This window comes from Panicum virgatum, chromosome 9N (assembly GCF_016808335.1).
Source record: "Panicum virgatum strain AP13 chromosome 9N, P.virgatum_v5, whole genome shotgun sequence".
In the NCBI taxonomy this organism is placed as follows: domain Eukaryota; kingdom Viridiplantae; phylum Streptophyta; class Magnoliopsida; order Poales; family Poaceae; genus Panicum; species Panicum virgatum.
Genome location: NC_053153.1, coordinates 73,518,819 through 73,537,333, shown reverse-complemented (window position 1 = coordinate 73,537,333; position 18,515 = coordinate 73,518,819). Strand labels below are relative to the sequence as shown.

General features: G+C 48.4%; 2 protein-coding genes and 1 non-coding gene across 4 annotated transcripts; 2 read left to right on the top strand and 1 right to left on the bottom strand.

Moving 5' to 3' along the window:
• The first annotated feature begins 1,057 nt into the window (after positions 1-1,057).
• On the top strand, positions 1,058-4,901 carry LOC120690680 (heat stress transcription factor A-9-like). 2 transcript variants are annotated; one of them, XR_005681867.1, is made up of 4 exons: positions 1,058-1,605; positions 2,645-3,582; positions 4,090-4,141; positions 4,590-4,901. XR_005681867.1 is itself a non-coding variant. In XM_039973424.1 (4 exons), the coding sequence occupies exons 1-3, from the start codon at positions 1,282-1,284 to the stop codon at positions 4,110-4,112; spliced, it is 1,269 nt and encodes a 422-aa protein (XP_039829358.1). In that variant the 5' UTR covers positions 1,060-1,281; the 3' UTR covers positions 4,113-4,141; positions 4,590-4,901. The 2 variants fall into 2 exon arrangements, 1 of the variants encoding a protein (XP_039829358.1); XM_039973424.1 differs by having other exon boundaries at positions 1,060-1,605; positions 2,645-3,566.
• Positions 4,902-5,218: 317 nt separating this feature from the next.
• TRNAG-CCC lies at positions 5,219-5,289 on the top strand. The gene has a single exon. It is a non-coding gene; the product is annotated as a tRNA-Gly (tRNA).
• Positions 5,290-13,543: 8,254 nt separating this feature from the next.
• On the bottom strand, positions 13,544-14,836 carry LOC120692884 (mitogen-activated protein kinase kinase 9-like). The gene has a single exon (XM_039976280.1). It carries the CDS (start codon positions 14,734-14,736, stop codon positions 13,729-13,731), a length of 1,008 nt encoding a protein of 335 aa, XP_039832214.1. The 5' UTR covers positions 14,737-14,836; the 3' UTR covers positions 13,544-13,728.
• Between the last annotated feature and the right edge of the window lie 3,679 nt (positions 14,837-18,515).

Here is an 18,515-nt window from a genome sequence, read left to right as displayed (position 1 = left end):
CAGCTCCGCGTGCAGTAGCGCACGATGAATAGAATTACGTCTTGTTCAACTAGGATTACGGACTACCACCTAGAAAAAGATGACTAAGCAACAACCATGGTGAACCAGAGCACCAGTGCAACGCCACACGTGAAGGGACTACCACAGCTTCATCTCTGCTGATCATATGCCTACGTGAGCCAGAGCACTGGCGCTAGCTCTTTCCAATGTACCCTTCGCTCATCATAATTTGATCAGTAGCAGCAGGCCAGCAGCTCACACACACACACACACACTACCATATGGATCCATCAGTCCTATTTGCTTAACATTGCACACCTTTTCCACTCATCAAACAAGCTAATGAGAACGCGAGGCGTGTTTATTTGTGTAGTGGAAAACGGAGTCGAAGTTGAAGGGGATAATTTCAAAAAAAAAAAGTTGGAGGGAGCAACTCGCTCGTGAGAACGCGAGGAGGTTTGCACGGATCCAGCACCGAGCGGTCGGTAGGACACTAGAGACTTCGAACTCGACAACGACGACGAACAAAGCGCGTCGCTCCTGGGCCTTGGACTCGGACGAGTCGAGCTGACTTCGACCCTAATGATGATGACGTCGGCAACGACGGCATATACCGCCTTGTCGCCGTTGAGGTACTGCTGCATTCATTCAGTCGAATTGACCTACTGGGACCACGCGTCAGTGACGTAACGGCTGTGCCGGCCCACGGCTTCTCAACTTGCCTACTGGGACCCCCCGCCACTCATCAAATCCTTCAGCTTTGGCCCAAGAGTCAAGTAAAGAATAGCCGCACCCTCGAGCGCGACACAGCCACTGACGCTCCTGCCCCACACGAGAGGCCCCACCAAATACGGAAAAGTACACGGCGTTGCTACCATGGTGTTTGGTGTGACACCGCCGTTCGCCATTACCGTCACCGACATATATGACCCACCAGATATCGGGCCCACATGGCAGTAGATTGGCCTGAAAACACGTACCGTAAAGTATTGCCCGGCTACGCGCCTTTCGTGATCCAAGTATCCAACCAAATAAATATCCTCTTCCCCATTTTCCTTCCCTTATCGCAGAAGCCAGAAGGCGAACGAAACCGCCCCCGTTCCCGTACAGTTCATCAAAGAAATCTGAAAACCAATCAACAGACCCAACCAAAATCCCCTCGCCGCCTCTCCCGTGTCCCTTCTCGTCGCGCGGTCGCCTCAATCTCGAAGCCTCCAGCGCCGCCGCACATTCGCGAAGGCTCCAGCCAAAAATCCTAGGGTTCTCGCGTCGTCCGTCGCCATGGGCTCCAAGAAGCGGTCGCCCCAGCATCCCGCCTCCCCAGCCAGCGGCGAGGTCGCCGGCGATGTCGGCGCCCCACCGGCGGGTAAGGCCCCGCCGGCGGCGGCCCCGGTGGGGGTGGTGCCGAAGCCTCCGGACGTGGCGCCGTTCCTGACCAAGGTCTACGACATGGTCTCCGACCCGGCGACCGACGCGGTCATCTCCTGGGGCGCCGGCGGCGGCAGCTTCGTGATCTGGGACTCGCACGCCTTTGAGCGGGACCTGCTGCCGCGGCACTTCAAGCACAACCACTTCACCAGCTTCATACGCCAGCTCAACACCTATGTAAGATTCCCTAATCCTTTGTTTCCAATTTACATGTGTGGCCATGTTTCCAATTTACATGGGTACCTAGTATTTTAGTTTCAAATTTGCAACTGCTTGTTTGGAGTAGCTTGCGACCATAAATATGCATGATTTCCTTGAGTTGCTAGTAGCTTCAGCTATTTATCTTCATGTCATTTTGGTATATTCTGTTGCTTCGTTCAATTTGGTTCTTGTATTGAGATTATATGACTTGGTCTGGTTATCCCATTTTGGAGAAGGTTCCGCTGCACTTCCCGAAACGAAACTGAATTGTTGAATGGGTTGGGGGGTGATATACTGATACTCTAATATATATTTGCTTTTCATCTCATTTGCTCAATAAGAACATCAGCGCATAAAATGCATGGCATTGGGATTATTTTTATCTCCTTTACCATTGTAAATCGTGCACCTGACCAAGTGAATATAATTGGCTTCTAGAGCTATGTTGATATTGTTCCCTTCATTAGCAGGGAAAAAATGTTTTCTGACATTTGGTGGTTTTTCATAATTGTATTTGATTTTATCACCTATAGTACTTTGCAACCATATAAAGGATGCCGCCTTACTAACCTGCATCCTAGCCTTATGATCTACTTGATGATGCCATTGGTAATAGTTTGCTGCATCATACTATATGCTTGCTCTGAAACGGTCTTAGTATACCATTTTTTTATGATTGTTGTAAATTTTGTTATCCAGCTCCATGCTGCTTGATGCACTGCTTTGTGTAAGTCTAGTGTTTCTCTTGTGATACTGTGTTTGCTTCTTCTGTCTCCACATATTTACATAAACTTGCTCATGAAGATCGCACCATATATTGTAAATAGAAATAGATGCATTACTATACTATATTACGTTGAAAAACCCTCTGCATGAACGAACCACCAAAAAAATCTTCTAAAAGCCCTCTTGATAAAATTAGCTATTATTTTGTCTTGATATTTTGTGTTGTGTGTTCGTGTTGAATATTAAGTTTTTATTTAGATGAACTTAATAATCTTCTATTTTATAACAGGGATTTCATAAAGTTGATCCTGATAGGTGGGAATGGGCCAATGAAGGTTTTGTTAAGGATCAAAAACATCTTCTGAAGACCATCAAGAGAAAGAAGAAATCTGCTCAGGATGCGACTAGTGATCTGCAGCCGGCACCTGTCAAAACTGCACCTGGCACTGAAAATATTGAAATCGGAAAATATGGAGGTCTTGAAAAGGAGGTTGAAACCCTTAAGAGGGACAAAGCCCTTCTAATGCAGCAGCTAGTAGATCTCAGGCAGTACCAGCAATCATCTAGCCTTGAAGTGCAGAATTTAATTCAACGCCTACATGTGATGGAACAAAACCAGCAGCAGATGATGGCACTTTTGGCAATAGTTGTCCAGAATCCAAATTTCCTCAATCAGCTGGTGCAGCAACAGCACAGGAGTAATTGGTGGAATGATGATGGGAGCAGGAAAAGGAGATTCCGTGCTCTGGAACAAGGTCCTGTGGCTGATCAGGGGACTTCTGTTGCTGGCGCACAAATTATTCAGTACCATCCTCCCATTCCTGAAACCTCCAATCAAGTAATATCAGTAAATGGAGCTTTTGCTCCAACTATTGCACAGCCAGTTTCAAGCCCAGAAACTGCCATGCCCATGGATGTAGAAACAACTTCTAACCGTGTGGATCCTCTGGCTTCAACTGGGGACCTTTTTACTAACACCTTTGCTCTATCTGGCTTGGATGATATGTTTCTTGGTTGCGAAATAGAAGACATACTTGCATCAGAGCAGGACTTTGAGATGGGAGAACAACAGATCTCTCAAGTGGAGCCTCCGTTGACTGTTGAAGATTACACCGAGTATCCTGTTTTTCACACTCCACAATTAGAGCTGGAGCAGCAGCCGCAGGACTGTCAGATGGAAGCACAACGGGGCCACAAAAATCCTCAATATGGTATCCACTAATTGCTGTAAGCTTGTATAATGCTGTTACCTTTTGTTCTACAAAGCATGCATTTGATGTGCCCAAGTACAGGCCTGTCTATTAAACGTGGTGCTAGGGTTTTCAGTTTTTGCGAAAACGGAACACCATCTGGGTCACATTTCTGTTTTTTGTTCGCTGCTTGCTAGAATGCTCATGCTGACTCCTTATCTTGGTAGAAACAACGCGCAACAAGCAGAGACTTTTATTGGCTAATAAATCTGACATAGGGTCATTCTTTTTAGAAGTTAATAGTTGCAGGAGAAGAGAAAAAAAGAAGAATTGTGCAATATTCAATTTTCTCGACGCAAACTATCCGGCGAGTCTTTGAATTACACGAAATTGTTTACATTTTAATCAATGGATAAGTGATAACCATGCAAATTCTGATTTGAAAGTTATTCATTTGTGGTATTGTTATAATCCTATTTTGTTTATTCTTTTCTTGGTCTGTTCTATCCAGTATTTCTAACAAATTTAGACACTCTTGTTTCAGCTGATGTCATAACCAAAGCATGAATCGTCAAGGAGCACATCATTCAGTGACGGTGGGTAGTGATGCTTTACCTTAAAAAAATCTTTTACACTTTTATCTGTTTATGAACTTTACAATGAGTTTACAGAATCAAACATAACACAGCATCACTGGCATTATACAATAGGGTTTTCTTTCAGAATCTGAAGTTAGTACCTGCTGTTTTTCTTTTTATATGTCATAATTATAGCTGCTATGTCTGACCCTCCTCTATCTCTATGACTTTCTCCTCTATAGCATCAAATGCATGTTGATATGGGTTCCTTCACTTCTGTATATCCAAGCCTTTCTTTGATGCTGACTAAATAAGCTTAGCTAATTTCTAAAGCACAAAAAAAAAGTGATCGTGCATTTATTGTAACTACATATAAACCCTAGAAACTAGAAAACACTCTATTTTCTTTCCTGAAATGTATTTTGTCTTCTTTTTCAACTTAGTGGTTTCTCTGCCATTGTTGCAGATTTTTTATGGACGGAGTCTTTGAACCCAGAGCGTTTCACCAGGTGGCTACCATTGTTTGAAGTGCTCACTGCTCAGGATTTAGTATACTAGTAATAATACATTAAAAAAAGACAGCAACACATGCTGACTGTAGGATATTCATTTTCCTTGTTGGCGTGCTCAAGGTAATAGGACAGGGATTTTGTTTTTGTCCCAACTTTCTTTGTCCTAGCTACATGGATAACGCAAGGTAGCATCGATCATCTGTTGTATATACTGTTGTATTGGATTTATATACATGAAGAGCAATGTTGTATTTTTTTTATTACGATGAGTCTTCCTAGGTCCCTACTCCTGTCCCAGTCCTTTGTATACGGGAGAACATTACAGGCCCGTCAGATCTGAACTTTTGTATACGGGGAGCATTACAGGCGCTGTTTCGGGTCAGAAGATAATGTTTGCTGCTATGCTAGGTCTTTTTTGGGGAACGTTGAATAACTGGTAAATTTTATTTTAGCTAGAAGTTCAGTGTTTGGTTTTTCTTTTCTTTTTTTTTAAAATGGTGTAGTTCAGTATTTGGTGGTAATGTTGGTTTGTGGGCGGTGCTGTCAGAACAAAATTGTTTACAAATACCCGTAAATCAATCAAGCGCATCTGGTGTAGTGGTATCATAGTACCCTCCCACGGTACTGACCGGGGTTCGATTCCCCGGATGCGCAAGCTCTGGTGGTTTTCATGTTTTCATTTTTGCCACCAACGTATATTCTGCGCCAAGCAGCACGCCTAGCCGAGCGAGCGAGGTCGAGAGTCCACAGAGCCTTGAAATCGAAAGGAGTGCGCAAAGCGCAAGCGTGACAGCAACGACAGGTGAGCTGAGAGGCGGCGCGTGAGCTGAGCAGTGACTTCATCCATTATTGTCGTGTTAAGCAAACCCGAACCCCTACTTATCGTCAGTCTGCCAACGACTCCAGTGGCCCGCTCAGCAGTGCCACACCGGAGCTGTCGCCGTGTCGCGCCCATTTCTTTAAACAACTGCATCACATCTGATGGATTCGGGTTGGATCTACATCTCCTCCGGCCATTGGAGCTCCAAACCAAACGAAGACACGTCATCTCGGGCCACTAGTTAACCTACAGTCCGGAAGAAGCACGGCGAACAGCTAACGGGAAAAAAAAACGACCAGGTTCTTTTGCCTCCCACCCAGGGTATGTTTTTTTCCATGCCTGCGATGCTTCGCCCGTCCACGGTGTTGTACTACCGTATCGGCTGCCGCTACGGCGGTGGAAGAGGAAACATGCAGGTGCCGAGCCGCCCGTGCGACCACCGGAGTAAGAGTAACCGCCGGGATCGGGATCCGGCGAAACACCCAACCGCCGGCTGCCCAGCCCTGCCCGTGCGGCCGTGCACTGCCTGCACGGGCAGATCCGCGGATCCTAGCTTCGCGGAACGATACGAGCACGCAGGTATCGGTAACTGCCTGCTCCAGCCTGCACCTGAAGCCGGCAGGTGGTTTCCTCTCCCCTCCCCCCGGCTGCCAGGCCGAACCATCCATCCAGCGGCGGGGCCGGCGGTTCCGGCGGCGCGGGTCAGGGCCGCGACAAACAGCGGCCGGCCTGTCACGGCGGCCGCCACGAGCACGGTGGTTATCTATCTGGAGTTCTGGACCGCGCTGCTCCAGAGTCCAGTTCCAGACCATAATTGCAAAAATATCCAGTATCCACCTTGACAAATCGGCGACCCTGACTGCCTGCAGTGGCGATACGCACAGTGCGTGCCTTCCCGATCCCGACTGCTGTTCGCTTGCGGCCGTGTCAGATCTTGAGGAGGGCAACGCAGAGCGCGTGACCGGTTGGAGACTGGAGACGGAAGGGTCTGGCGTCGGCCCGGGTGTGCTTGTGCGCTTGAGCTTGGAATTCAAAGGAGAATGCTGGATATTTTCTTTTCTAATCTTCTGTAGAGTCTAAAACCGATGCCAAACTCTGTTCAGAAGCAAGCAAAGCAAAGGATGCAGTGAGGCCTACCGGCTGCTGTGAGGATCCCTTGCGTAGCAGCGTACTCTAGGTGCGTAACATAGCACTTCCTTTTGGGGTGTGTTTGGTTGGAGAACGAGGTAGGATGGAGCGGCTCTATCCCAGATTTTAGGAATATGATGGTTCTATACTCTTTGTTTGGTTGGAGGGATGGAGTGACTCTATTTCATGTTTGGTTGGAGAAATGAGAATGGAAGGTGTTACTGCTCTGTTAACCACCGTCACATGAGGCCCGCGGGTCGGTCACCCAATCCTCTCCTCCCTCTCTCTTCAATCGCAGGAGTCCGAGCTCCTCCCATGCCGCCCTGCCTCCCAGCGGCCGCCGGCCTTCCTGCCTCGCCCCGAGCTTGGCTGCTGCCGGAGCTCCGTCTCCACACCGAGCGCCGTCCTTGTCCGAGCTCGGCCGCCGCCTCCGTGCCGAGCCCCATCCGCTCCGGCTTCGCGAGCGGCGGCCGGGCGAGGGGCAGCCCGTGCAGCGGGGGAGGGGCCGCCGCCTGCCCGCCTCCGCGTCGAGCTCCGCCCGCTCCGGCTTCACGAGCGGCGGTCGGGCAAGGGGCGGCCCGTGCAGCGGGGGAAGGGCCGCTGCCGGAGTGCCGCCTGCCCACCTTCGCGCAGAGCTCCGCCCACTCCGGCTTCGCGAGCGGCGGCACGGCCGGGACAATGGCGGCGTAGCTCGGCGAGAGCGACGAGAGGGGGCAGAGGCAGGGGCGAAGCCACATAGTGACCCGTGGGTGCAGCCGCACCCCCTAAAAAAATGAAAAACCAGTTATAGCTCTCAATATTTGGCCCTATATGCACCCCAAGGCCTAGTATCCTCCACCCCCAGCCCAGCTAGAAGCCACGGCAACCCATGGAAGCATAGAGCAGGCCACCAGCCAGGACCTAGGCGCTGCAAGCCTGCTCGTCTCCCAACTCCCGTCCGCTCGTCTTTGTTTTTTTCCTCAGTTCTTCTTCCGTGTTGTAGCGAAAATGGCCTCTCATGCCATATTTCACTATAATGTTTTGGCGATTGATGACACACACAACACTTGGACTAATATGATTGTTAAGATGACCATTCTCAGGCTTTTAGGTTCAAGTGATGACAAAGAGAAGATTGGCGTAGTTAGGCCCGAAGGGCCACCCCTACGGGGGTTCCGCCAACGGACAAGAATTGAAGAGACCATGAAGAAACCAAGTCAAAACGAACAAGACAGAGATAATTTGCTATCACCGGTTAAACCGACGTTAGGCAAATTGTACTCATCAGTGCAATGGGTCCAGAAAGCTGAGACTAGGGTTTTGCGCCGGATGAACCGATGATGTCTTAAGACAACTCGTCGGTGCAATGACTTGAAGTGAAGCCAGACCCAGAGACACCGGTTAAACCGACGATAAATAAAAAGTGAGCGTCGGTGCAGTTGTCCAGAGACTCTATTTTTCGGGGGTTCTGAACTTACACACACGGTTAAACCGACGTTATTTTTTGAGAGCGTCGGTCAATTGATCAAAGGAGCCATTGGAGCAGTAATGGCTAGTTGCTGGGAAAATACACTCACTGGTTAAACCGGTGATGACAAAAAGTTGAGCATCGGATCAACCGGCGTTAAGGGTTTTTGTCAGCCTTTTTCCAACGGCTAGTTTGGGGTGTGTGGGCTATATATATGCCACCCCACGGCTCATTTGAGGTTGCTAGAGACCAAGAAAGTATACAAGAGCCAAAGATCATCTCTAACCACCTTAGAACTTCTTTGTACATCATATAAGCTTAAGCACACTTGTGAGAGTGCTTAGTGCTTGTAAGAGGGATTGGTTCTTGCGAGAGCTCCCTTGAGAGAAGTCTTGCTGCGGCAAGCAATCCTTGTGATCTGTCGTGTGACCCTCCGACTTGGTTTGGAGTGGCAACGACACTTTGTGCGGGGGAAGAGGAGACCCCCTCCTTGGTGGAGAAGCTCCGTAGTGGATTTCGGCCGGGTGACCGAGAGAGACGGTGGCGATGCACGAGACTCGGTGTCTTGTGGGCACTTGCCTTTGCTTGCCGGCATCGCCTTGGTGGCGTAGTGCAAGACGGTGATCGGAAGAGCCTCGGTGTCCCGTGGACGTAGGCGTTTGAGCCGAACCACGTTACATGACCGTGTCTACTCGGGAGTTTGCGTCCCTCTTGCACTTACCTCTTTACTTACCATATTACGTTTCCGCATTTACTTTATCTTGCGTGCCTTATTTTTCTAGTTAGTTTGTTTAGGATTGGCTATAGGTTGCAAGTATTTTGGGGTAAGTAGAGAGTAGCAAAGATAAACCTTAGTCATAACTAGCATGTATAGGACGTGTTAGGTTTATCTTATGCAAGTAGTGTGAACCCTAGGTTAAAAAGCGATTAGCAACCCTATTCACCCCCTTCCCCTCTAGGGTTGGACACCCCGGTGATCCTTACACGTATCTAACGCCGTCCGCCGCGCCGGCCCTCTGGCTCCTCGGCTCCTCGCCTCCTCGTGTCTTTGCACAACTCAAGCGGCGCGACGCGAGGCCGAGGGAAGATCCGCAGATCGCCGCTACTCCCCGATGGCAATCCAACGGCAATCTGCAGGACTGCCGACTGCAACCTCCCTTCGACAAATCGCCGCCGACAGCCGATGCATCCAGCAAGTACCAAGGTCAGGGAGTAACTAGCTTTTTTAATTCACCTACTTCTTTCTCAATTAGTCAATTAAACTAGTTTATTACATACAATTTAAAACTTGAAAGCCCTAATTGATTTTGTTATGCAGACTGTATTAGAGAAATATTTACATTTATTAGAATTGTGTACTATTGTAGGTTAATTGATGGAACGATTTTACAAAAGGAAAGCGCCAGAGCCAGATAGTGGTGACAATGCTCGGAATTCATGTTTGGATGATATTAACTGGGAAGAGGAGATTAAATATGATCCAGGATTAAGGAAACAAATTGATGATTACCATCCTAATCTTAGAGAGCGGGTGAGAAGAAAGTACTTGGAGAATGGTCCTTGCCAACCTCGCACATGTCATTTTCCTGTGACAGAGATTGGAGGAGGTCCAAGAAGATTTATTCCGGAATGGTTCGATGAATTTGGAGGTTGGCTTGAATACAACGAGTCAACAGGTAGAGCATATTGTTTTTGCTTTTTCTTGTTTAGACATAAGAAGGATGTTAGATATGAAGCATTTATAAAAAATGGTTGGAATGGTTATCATAGAAAGGAAAGGCTGAGAAATCATGTTGGTGATGTGGGGGGCTCACACTACATAGCAATGAAAAAAATGCGATGATCTGTTACAAAGAAATCAACACATTGATGTTGCTTTTCGTGCTGTGAGTGAATATGCAGAGAAGGACTATCTTGCTCGGTTGAATGGGTCTATTGATGTTGCAAGAATATTGGCGAAGCAAGGATTGCCATTTCGGGGCCATGATGAGTCGAAGGACTCCTTAAACAAAGGAAACTTTAGAGAATTTCGTAATTTTGCAGCGGAACAAAATCCAACATTAAGAAAGGCAATAGGTAAAAAGAAATCAGAAAATAGTCTTTTAGTTGCTCCTGAAATACAGAGAGATATTGTGCAATGTTTCGCAAAGGAGGTGTTACATGCTATTCTAGAAGAAATTGGGGATGATGTTTTCTTCTTGCTAGTTGATGAGTCAAGAGATGTTTCTTGGAAAGAACAAATGGCAGTGGTCTTGAGGTATGTAGACAAATGTGGAATTGTGAAAGAAAGATTTGTTGGTCTTGTTCACGTGACTGAAACAACTTCTGCCTATCTCAAGTCCTCTATTGATGAACTATTTGCTGATCTTAAGTTGAGCTTAAAGCAAGTTAGAGGCCAAAGATATGACGGTGCTAGCAATATGCGAGGTGAGTTCAATGGCTTGCAATCACTGATCATGAGAGAAAATAGTTCAGCCTATTATGTTCATTGTTTTGCTCACCAACTTCAGTTAGTCCTCGTGGCCATTGTGAGAAAGCATAAAGGGGTTAGTGAATTTTTTACTATGATTTCCATCTTACTAAGTGTGGTGGGTGGATCTTCTAAGAGAAGGGACTTGGTTAGAGATATTAATCTTAAAGAAATGAATAAGGCATTATGGTGCGGGCAACTTCAAACTGGGACAGGTTTGAATCAAGAGCAAAGTCTTCAAAGACCCGGAAATACGCGTTGGAATTCCCATTATAAGTCTCTCAAAAGTTTAGTCGACATGTTTCCTACAATAGTGAAGGTGCTAGAAATTGTGGAAAAGGATAAAAAGGATTGGAAAATAAGAGATCAAGCATCAAATCTTCTACATTACTTCCAGTCTTTTGATTTTGTCTTTTATTTGCACCTCATGTTGGCTATATTGGGAATCACAAACAGTTTATCATTGGCACTGCAACGAAAGGATCAGGACATAGTGAATGCTATTAAATGTGTGAAAGCAACTAGATGCCAGTTGGATGAGTTTAGAAGAGAAAAGTGGGAAAAAATATTAGATGATGTGCATGAATTTTGTGACAAGAATGATATTTGTAAATTGGACATGGAAGATGAATATATTGATCCAAAGAATCTGGAATTACAAACAACCACTACTATCGGGTAGATTGTTTTAATGATGTTATTGATTGGCTACTTCAAGAGCTTGATGGTCGCTTCAATGAGACGAGCTCAGAATTGCTTGTTTGCTATGCTGCTTTTAGTCCAAGAGACTCATTTCATGATTTTAATATGGAAAAACTGATGAGCTTAGCAAAGCTTTATCCACATGATTTTGATTCTGGAAATTTGAGGGACCTTAGCCATGAGCTTGGCCTCTACATATCTGATGTGAGAGATGGCGATAGGTTCTCCAACATGCAAACTATTGCTGAGCTTTTTCAAAAAATGGTAACGACCGGAAAACATGAGCGCTATCCAATGTTTTATCGACTTTTAAAACTTGTACTAGTATTACCTGTCGCTACAGCTACAGTGGAGAGGTGTTTCTCAGCCATGAAGATTGTGAAAACATATTTACACAATCGTATTGGTGATTCATATATGAGCAATAGCCTTATTTGCTATGTTGAGAAAGAACTTATGATGAAAGTCACCAATGAGCCAGTAGTTCGCCGCTTCATGAAAATGCAAGGTCGTAGATTTGATGATGAAGATTGAATGTGATACATTATATTTTATCATTCAATCATTGTTCCTCCATGAAAAAAAATAAAAATTGAGTTGTAAGTTATTTGTTTATTTTTTAGGCCATTGGATCATCGACATCTTTGAAGATATGAAGTCAATTGATTAATTTTGCTTATGTAAATATTATTTTGTTCACGCAAAGCCAAGCCAAAACAAATATTATTATGAACTTCTTTGTTTTGGTAAATCTATCTTTTTCTCTTTATTATTGTCGCACCCCCCTCCATTTCAATCTAGTTTCGCCACTGGGCAGAGGAGTTAGCCGCGTCGAGAGGAGCAGAGGGGCGTCGAGAGGGAGCACGAGACGGAAGAGACGGTGTTGGAATGGAGGGAGTGCGTTCGGTCGTTTTGGGGGAGCGAGGCCATCCCGAATATCAGGAGAATATTTGCTAGTTGGGTACTTTGGGTTCGCTCAATTCCTGCGTTGGCAAACAAAACAAAGCACGGAGCTCGTCGGCTCCCCAACCAAACACACCCTCAGTACATGCTGTAGACAAATGTACCCGCGGCCGCCCCCATCAAATTCAGCAGATGACAACCTGCTAACGCTGTGCGCTGTCCTTGATCGGTCGTTCGAACGAAGTTGTCCGCACGGCCTCTTTTTGTTTTTTTGTTTGTTTGCTTGCTTCTTTTGAGAGCGGTACGCGTACGCCCCTTTTCTATTTCTCACGTCTTGTTGTGGCTCTGCCACCGCAACAGTTTTGTAGTAGTACTCTGTCGCGTGCAATTATAAAACGTTCCAGAAATGATGGCGCCCAAATGCAACCGCCCCAACAGAACCTAACTCATAGCTCCTCCCCTCATGTGTAGTATGCTAGATAATCATTACTTAGGGAGGATCAAACATCACCTAAACATGTTTTGGATGGTTGTTTGTAAAGATTGTCAGCAATAGAAAATTAAGAGCACTGCACCTGAAAATTGAAAGAAAAGAATAGCTGTGTCCTTAAAAAAAAACTTCAGCTGTGTTATCTAGCTAAGGTCCTGTTTAGATCACTTTGTATTTTGGATTTTTGGATTTTTAGAAGAAAATCTTCAACATTTGAAGTATTAAATGTAGACTAATCATAAAACTAATTACAGATCTCATATGTAAACTACGAGACGAATCTAATGAGCCTAATTAATCCATCATTAGAACATGTTTACTAAAGTATTACTGTAATAATTTAGTATCTAATTACGTCCTAATTAGACTCATTAGATTCGTCTCGCGATTTATAGTCTATTTGTGTAATGCGATTTATTTTTCGATTACATTTAGTACACCATGCAAGCGATTTATAAATTTTTTTGTATTTCGGCTTTATGGATCTAAACAGGGCCTAATTGATAATAGCCTCTTTTAGTTAGCTAAACATTAGCTAACTAGTTATTAGCTAGGTGTGTTTGGATCCACCAGCTAATTGCTAATTATTGACATTAATTGACAATGCTACCCTGTGTTGGGAAATTTTATCGAGGGGTTAGGGTAATACGGTCTTTTGACGTTTTTATCTGGGTTCAACCAGCTAACAAAACAATATTATTCCAATTAGCTGAAATATCGTTAGCTAGTTTGTTTGGATCTGCAAAAGCTAAATTTAGCTAGCTCATAATCTAGAGGATCCAAATAGGATCTTAGATTTCTTCCTGCTGCAGTAAAATCTCCTAGGATCACATCGAACGGATATAACTGTCAGGCGAGCCATCAACGTCGTTCGAAGAATCTGTATCGCACAAATTTTGGCACATTTTTGCTAGATGCGAACAAATTTGGCCCTTGCGATTTGCGAAATGAACTCAAGCAACGAATGAATGATTGGGTCCAGAAAACCGATCAAAAGATTGCATAAGAAAAGCAAGAAAACGCTACCTTTGACAGGTTATTCGTCCACGTGGCGTAACTCTTATGTACACATCAGCTCGTCCCGACTCTCCTACTACTAGTGAATTAATTAACCGGCCCGGCTGGCAGTTGGGCTACAGGTCGCCCTGCTCCGCCTCCGCGACGAGCGCGGCGAGCGCCTGCTGCGCGCCGGCCGCGTCCCGCCCGGCGACGAACGGGTGCTCCAGCAGCTCGGCCACGGACGCGCGCTGCCCGGCCTTCTTCTCCAGGCACCGCGCCACGAAGTCCCGGAACTCCTCCGACGCCGCGGCCGGCGGCTCCGGCGCCTCGCCGAAGCAGATGGCGCACATGAGCGCGGCCCAGTCCGGGCGCTGGCCCTCGGGCAGGAGAGGGAAGTGGCCCAGGTACAGCTCCAGGATGGCCACCCCGAGGCTCCACACGTCGGCGGCGTAGGGGTCGTAATCGCCCGAGTACGCCTCCGGGTCGAACCGCTCCGGCGACATGTACGCCGCCGTGCCGACGTAGGAGGCGCAGGGGTCGAGCCGCCGGCGCAGCACCTTGCCCGCGCCGAAGTCGGCGATCTTGACCTCGCCGCCGGCGCCCACGAGCAGGTTCGACGGCTTCAGGTCGCGGTGCACGACGCGGAGCGCGTGCAGCGCCGCGAGCCCGAGGAGCGCCTGCCGCGCCACGGCGGCGATGGGGTGCTCCGCCATCGGGCGGCTCAGCCGGCGGAGCAAGCCCGCGAGGGAGCCCCCGGGCATGAGCTCCAGCGCCAGCGCCGCGGGCGCCTCCCCCGCGGCCACCGCCGGCGCCGACGGGATCACCGCGTGGAGGCGCACGACGTGGGGCGCGTCCGCGGCGAGCTTGAGTATCTCGGCCTCGCGAGCCGCGGAGGGGTCCCCGGCCGCGAAGAGCTTGAGTGCGAACGGCTGCGCGGACCGGCGGTGGCGCGCCTTGTAGACGGTGCCGCCGTTGCCGTGCCCAAGGACGGAGATTTTCTCGAAGTCCGAGAGGCGGGCGTCGGAGGCGGAGGTGGACGGCGCGGCGGCGGCGGGCTGCGGCTGCGGCGGCAGGCGCAGGGCGAAGTGGTCGAGCGGGAGGGTGAGGTGCGGCAACTGGCGGCGCTGGCGGACGAGAGCCATGGGTTTGTTGCTTGGAAGGGGCGAGGACTGAGGAGCAGGAAGAGGAGCTCCCGAGAGAGATGGGTGAGGTGAAGAGGGGAGGCAAGCACGAGACGAGAGGGACGCTGTATATATGGAGCAGGAGTGGAAGACGGGCGGGTGAGAGTGGAGTGCGGTGGGGGCACCGGCGGGTGAGTTGTTTCGGTTGCATCTCCAACTCTCCTCTCCTGCATGTGTGCTTATCATCTGCCGCGCCGTGCTGTGCGTCATCCCCCACCCGCAATCTGCGTTGTGTCACTTGTGCGCCAACCGTGCTATGCATGCTATGCTAGTCGCTTCTCTTATGCCACTTGATTATCTTATTTTGATAAGTCATAAAAACTTCTATTTCATTAGATACATACTCCGTATTTTCTAAAACACCATGGATGTTAGTAGAGTATAATAGAGTTTTTTCCAAGAAAATTGTAAAGCATCATTCCTTTTTGCATAACGAAGCAATTTACATGCACAAGAGGGAGGGTTGTCCGCCCTACTAATCACGGGAGGCAGGTTAACAGTGCTGCCTCCACCTCTTTAATATTATTTACATGCCCCACCTCATGTAAAATGAATCTAGTACATTGTTGATACTAATAGAACATGCTTTATTTTTTATTTCTTGAAAAAGATACATCATTGAAATTATCAAAGAAATTTTGAGGCGTTGTGGCCTGGCCACCTAGTCCTTTTGATGCAAATTAGTATAACCTAAGACAATTTAGAGTTTTGGACCAGTGGATCTTAGAGTATCTCCAAGAGATTAGCCAAAAAAAACTGGCCAAATTTATTGATTTAGCTACCCTTTAAAATAGATTTGACAAAAAATACTAGAGTAGTCCAAAGATTCTGTAAACCAAAAGGTTAGATGGCTAGTGAGATAGGCTATCTAATAATAGAGAGCAAATGAGGTGGGATGGAGAGCCACTAAATTTGAAGAGTCATTTGCAAAGTCTGTTGAAGATGTTTTTCTCTTAACAGTAGCTAAATTAATCTTTACAAAATGATTTGACTAGTTTCTTGAAGATAGATGCTCTTACACGTCCGGGGTTTACAAAATCCATGCTCCAACGGAGCAATTTAGGTACGTGTCGCATTGCATCCCCGGTTGGGTATTTTGTCCTGCAGCCGGATTTCGCTCCCAGGTCACCATTCACGTGCCATATTATCACGCACCAGGAACTAACGCCCTTCTTCCGTAATCATCACGCGAGCCAGAATTAGACCGCTCCCGCGCCGGCCCGGCCGCCGACGCCCTCCGTTTCTTTCCAACTTCCAGGGTCCGGCCCGTCCGGTCCATTCCAGGCGGCCGTCACGAGCCGGCCGGATCAGGCGATCAGCGCAGCCGGCTCCGCAGGTGAGCGTGGCGCCGAGGCGCCGGCGGTGAGCGCACCGGGGTAGCTCCGCCCATTAAAAAACAGGACGGGATCGCCGGGGGGAAGAAAACGTGGGGAGGCGGGAGGTGCCGAGGTGGTGGAAAGGCGTGCGGTGAAACTGGCAACGGTGGCAGGAAGGCGGGAAGAACTTTCTGACGCCACGCCGGGTTGGGGAGCTTGGGATGGGGACATGGGGGCGCCGCCGGGGCCCGCGCGGGCGCCTAGTGGTGGCTCCGCGACAGCGACGCGCGGGCGGGGCGGGTGAGCCGGTGAGTCACCGAGTGCTAGGGGGGGGGGGGGGGGGGGGGGGGGCGGCGCGCGCGGGCGCGGCTTCGTCTGGATGTGGCGGCGAGGGACGCACACGCTTCTTCCCATTGGTGTCGCGTGGCGTGGCGCTGTGCCGTCGCTCCCACCCACTGACCCACACAACGAGCTTTCTGTTGTGTTACTGCTCGTATCAATCTCACAAAACTGGAATTGGACCATACTTCATTAGAGCGACAACCCGTACTTCTATATGCACGAAAATGCACATGTCCGGGGTTTACAAAATCCATGCTCCAACGGAGTAATAAAGATATAATAAAGCGAGTACGAATGTTATTTATTACATAAATAATAAATGTCTGATATAGAGTATGCGGAAGCGTAAAACAAGTACGAAACTCGGAAGCTGGGCGCCACATGGACGTCGACTGGGAGACGAACGCCTATAAATCCTCGTACTCTGGGTAGCTCCGGGTGAATTCCCCGCAAACCCTAGCCCTGCATCGCCCTCGCCGTGGATCTCCGCCTGAGCACGGTGAGCTCACTAAACCCCGCGCCATCGGCGCCTCTCCCCTCTCAGACCCGCGCTCTCGCTTCGCAGAGAGACCACACATCGAGCAACGCTAGATCCAAGCGCCAGGGGGGTCCTGCACGGTCGTTCCCCGCGCGTCGCCGCCGTGGCCGAGCTCAGGACTCGCCGCTCCGCCACGAACCACTACTCCGCCTCCTCTCTCCTACACCTGCACGCTCCCTGGTCTACACACCGTGGTAAGGAACGCTTCCGCACCCTTTCCCCTCCGTTTCTTTCCCTTGTATCGCGCTTAATGGCTCACCGGAGTAGCTATGCCCCGCTCCGCCGTTGCCGGCCGCTCCACCGCGCTGCACCCCTGTGCTGAGCTCGTAGTGGTGTCCGCGAGGCTGCGCGCATCACTCCGGATCCAAAACCAAGTCGAATAGGGCCCTGGGTCGGCGAATTGGTGAACTCCGGCGAGCCGAGCCGCGCGCCGCCGCGGGAAAAGGTTCCCGGCGACCCAGCGCCGCTGGCCGTGGCCCCGTTTAACCCTGGCCGCCAGATCCAGATCCAACGGCTCAGATTAGAAGATACCCCTTCGGCCTGGCTGTTTTGCTAAAGAGACCCTGACCTTTCCTAGATTCAACCCACGGTCCACTGCAGTTCAAAAATATTTCCATATAGGCCCTATTTTTAGCGTTTAGGCCCCTGCGTTATCCAGAAATAGAACCCGTCGTCTAGCCCAGGTCTTTTTACACGTCAGCCCTCGAATCTTTCCAGTTATTACATATAGGTCCCTGGTTTTTGCGCAGAAACCCCTAGAACTCTGTTTTTCTTATAGTTTAGCCCCTAGACCTTGTTTTAAGCCTAGTTTTCGCGTTCTAGCTCCGTTTTAAGTGTTCTTTATGTCCACGCGATCGTTGTAACGTATAGAATAGCTTTAGCTCAGTTTTATACACTGTTTTGATGTATTGGTGTACTATTTCTTAGTGTTTACCTTTGTTTGCATGTATGTGTATGTGCTGGACTTGTTTTGGCGTTGTGTTCGTGAGTAGACGTTGAGCTACCGGAGGAGCATCAGTACCAGTACCCGGAGCAACCACCGTCTTCATAGCAGTTTGAGCAGCAGGAGAACTTTGAGGAAGGCAAGTATAACATGAACACCACCTATCACCTTTAAATACAATTTCATACTGCATTTTAATATTGTATGCCTATAAGGATCATCCTAGCCACTTTATTACCTTATATATATCCCTTGGGTTGCATTTTGGTTAGTTGTGCTAGGTGCTGCGCTCTCACACATGATCCTTGTTAATTAAATTGTTAATGGTCTTATGCAACTTAATTCTGAGTGTTACCCTCTGTGCTCTGTACTTGAGTGGTTTACGTCTCCTTAAAACATGTTTTTCTAGAAACTTGGTTTAGGGGGTTCGCACGATGTTTTGTGCTAGCTACTCTCCATAAGGACCGTACGTCATTAGAGCGACAACCTGGGACAACCGCGCAACCACAAGACTGGAATGGGACGGTCTTGGCTTACTAATTAGGTCTTTTTGGTTTGGAGTAACTTACCTGTGGGGCAAGGGTGGTAAGCTTCTATGGCC